Source organism: Phaethon lepturus, unplaced genomic scaffold (assembly GCF_000687285.1).
Source record: "Phaethon lepturus isolate BGI_N335 unplaced genomic scaffold, ASM68728v1 scaffold42520, whole genome shotgun sequence".
NCBI classification, from domain to species: Eukaryota; Metazoa; Chordata; class Aves; order Phaethontiformes; family Phaethontidae; genus Phaethon; species Phaethon lepturus.
The window spans coordinates 10,206-10,455 of record NW_010511933.1 but is presented as its reverse complement, the minus strand read 5'-3'; the positions used below and the strand labels follow the sequence as shown (position 1 = coordinate 10,455).

Below are 250 nucleotides of genomic sequence, written 5' to 3'. Positions count from 1 at the left end.
CGACCTGCGCTGGGTGGCTGACAGGGGCATCCTGGTGGCCTCCGACTCCGGTAAGCAACGGGCATCCCCCGAGGCCCCCCCGAGGTGGGTGCCGCCCCACCTTGAGGTGAGTGCCGCCTGCCCTTCCTCCCAGGCGCCGTGGAGCTGTGGGAGCTGGACGAGAATGAAACCCTCATTGTCAACAAGTTCTGTAAATACGAACACGATGACATCGTGATGACGGTGGCTGTCCTGGCCAGCAGCACCCAGG

General features: G+C 64.4%; 1 protein-coding gene across 1 annotated transcript in view; it reads left to right on the top strand.

The window, feature by feature from the left end:
- Window positions 1–4: 4 nt before the first annotated feature.
- Window positions 5–250, top strand: part of WDR77 (WD repeat domain 77) — a gene marked incomplete at its 5' end in the record, with an annotated part of 3,353 nt that continues 3,107 nt past the window's right edge. Inside the window, 2 exons of the mRNA XM_010285316.1 lie at window positions 5–50; window positions 134–250. The exon at window positions 134–250 is cut by the window's right edge and continues 21 nt beyond it. Coding sequence (XP_010283618.1) covers window positions 5–50; window positions 134–250 — 163 coding nt within the window. The remainder of the gene's footprint in view (window positions 51–133) is intronic.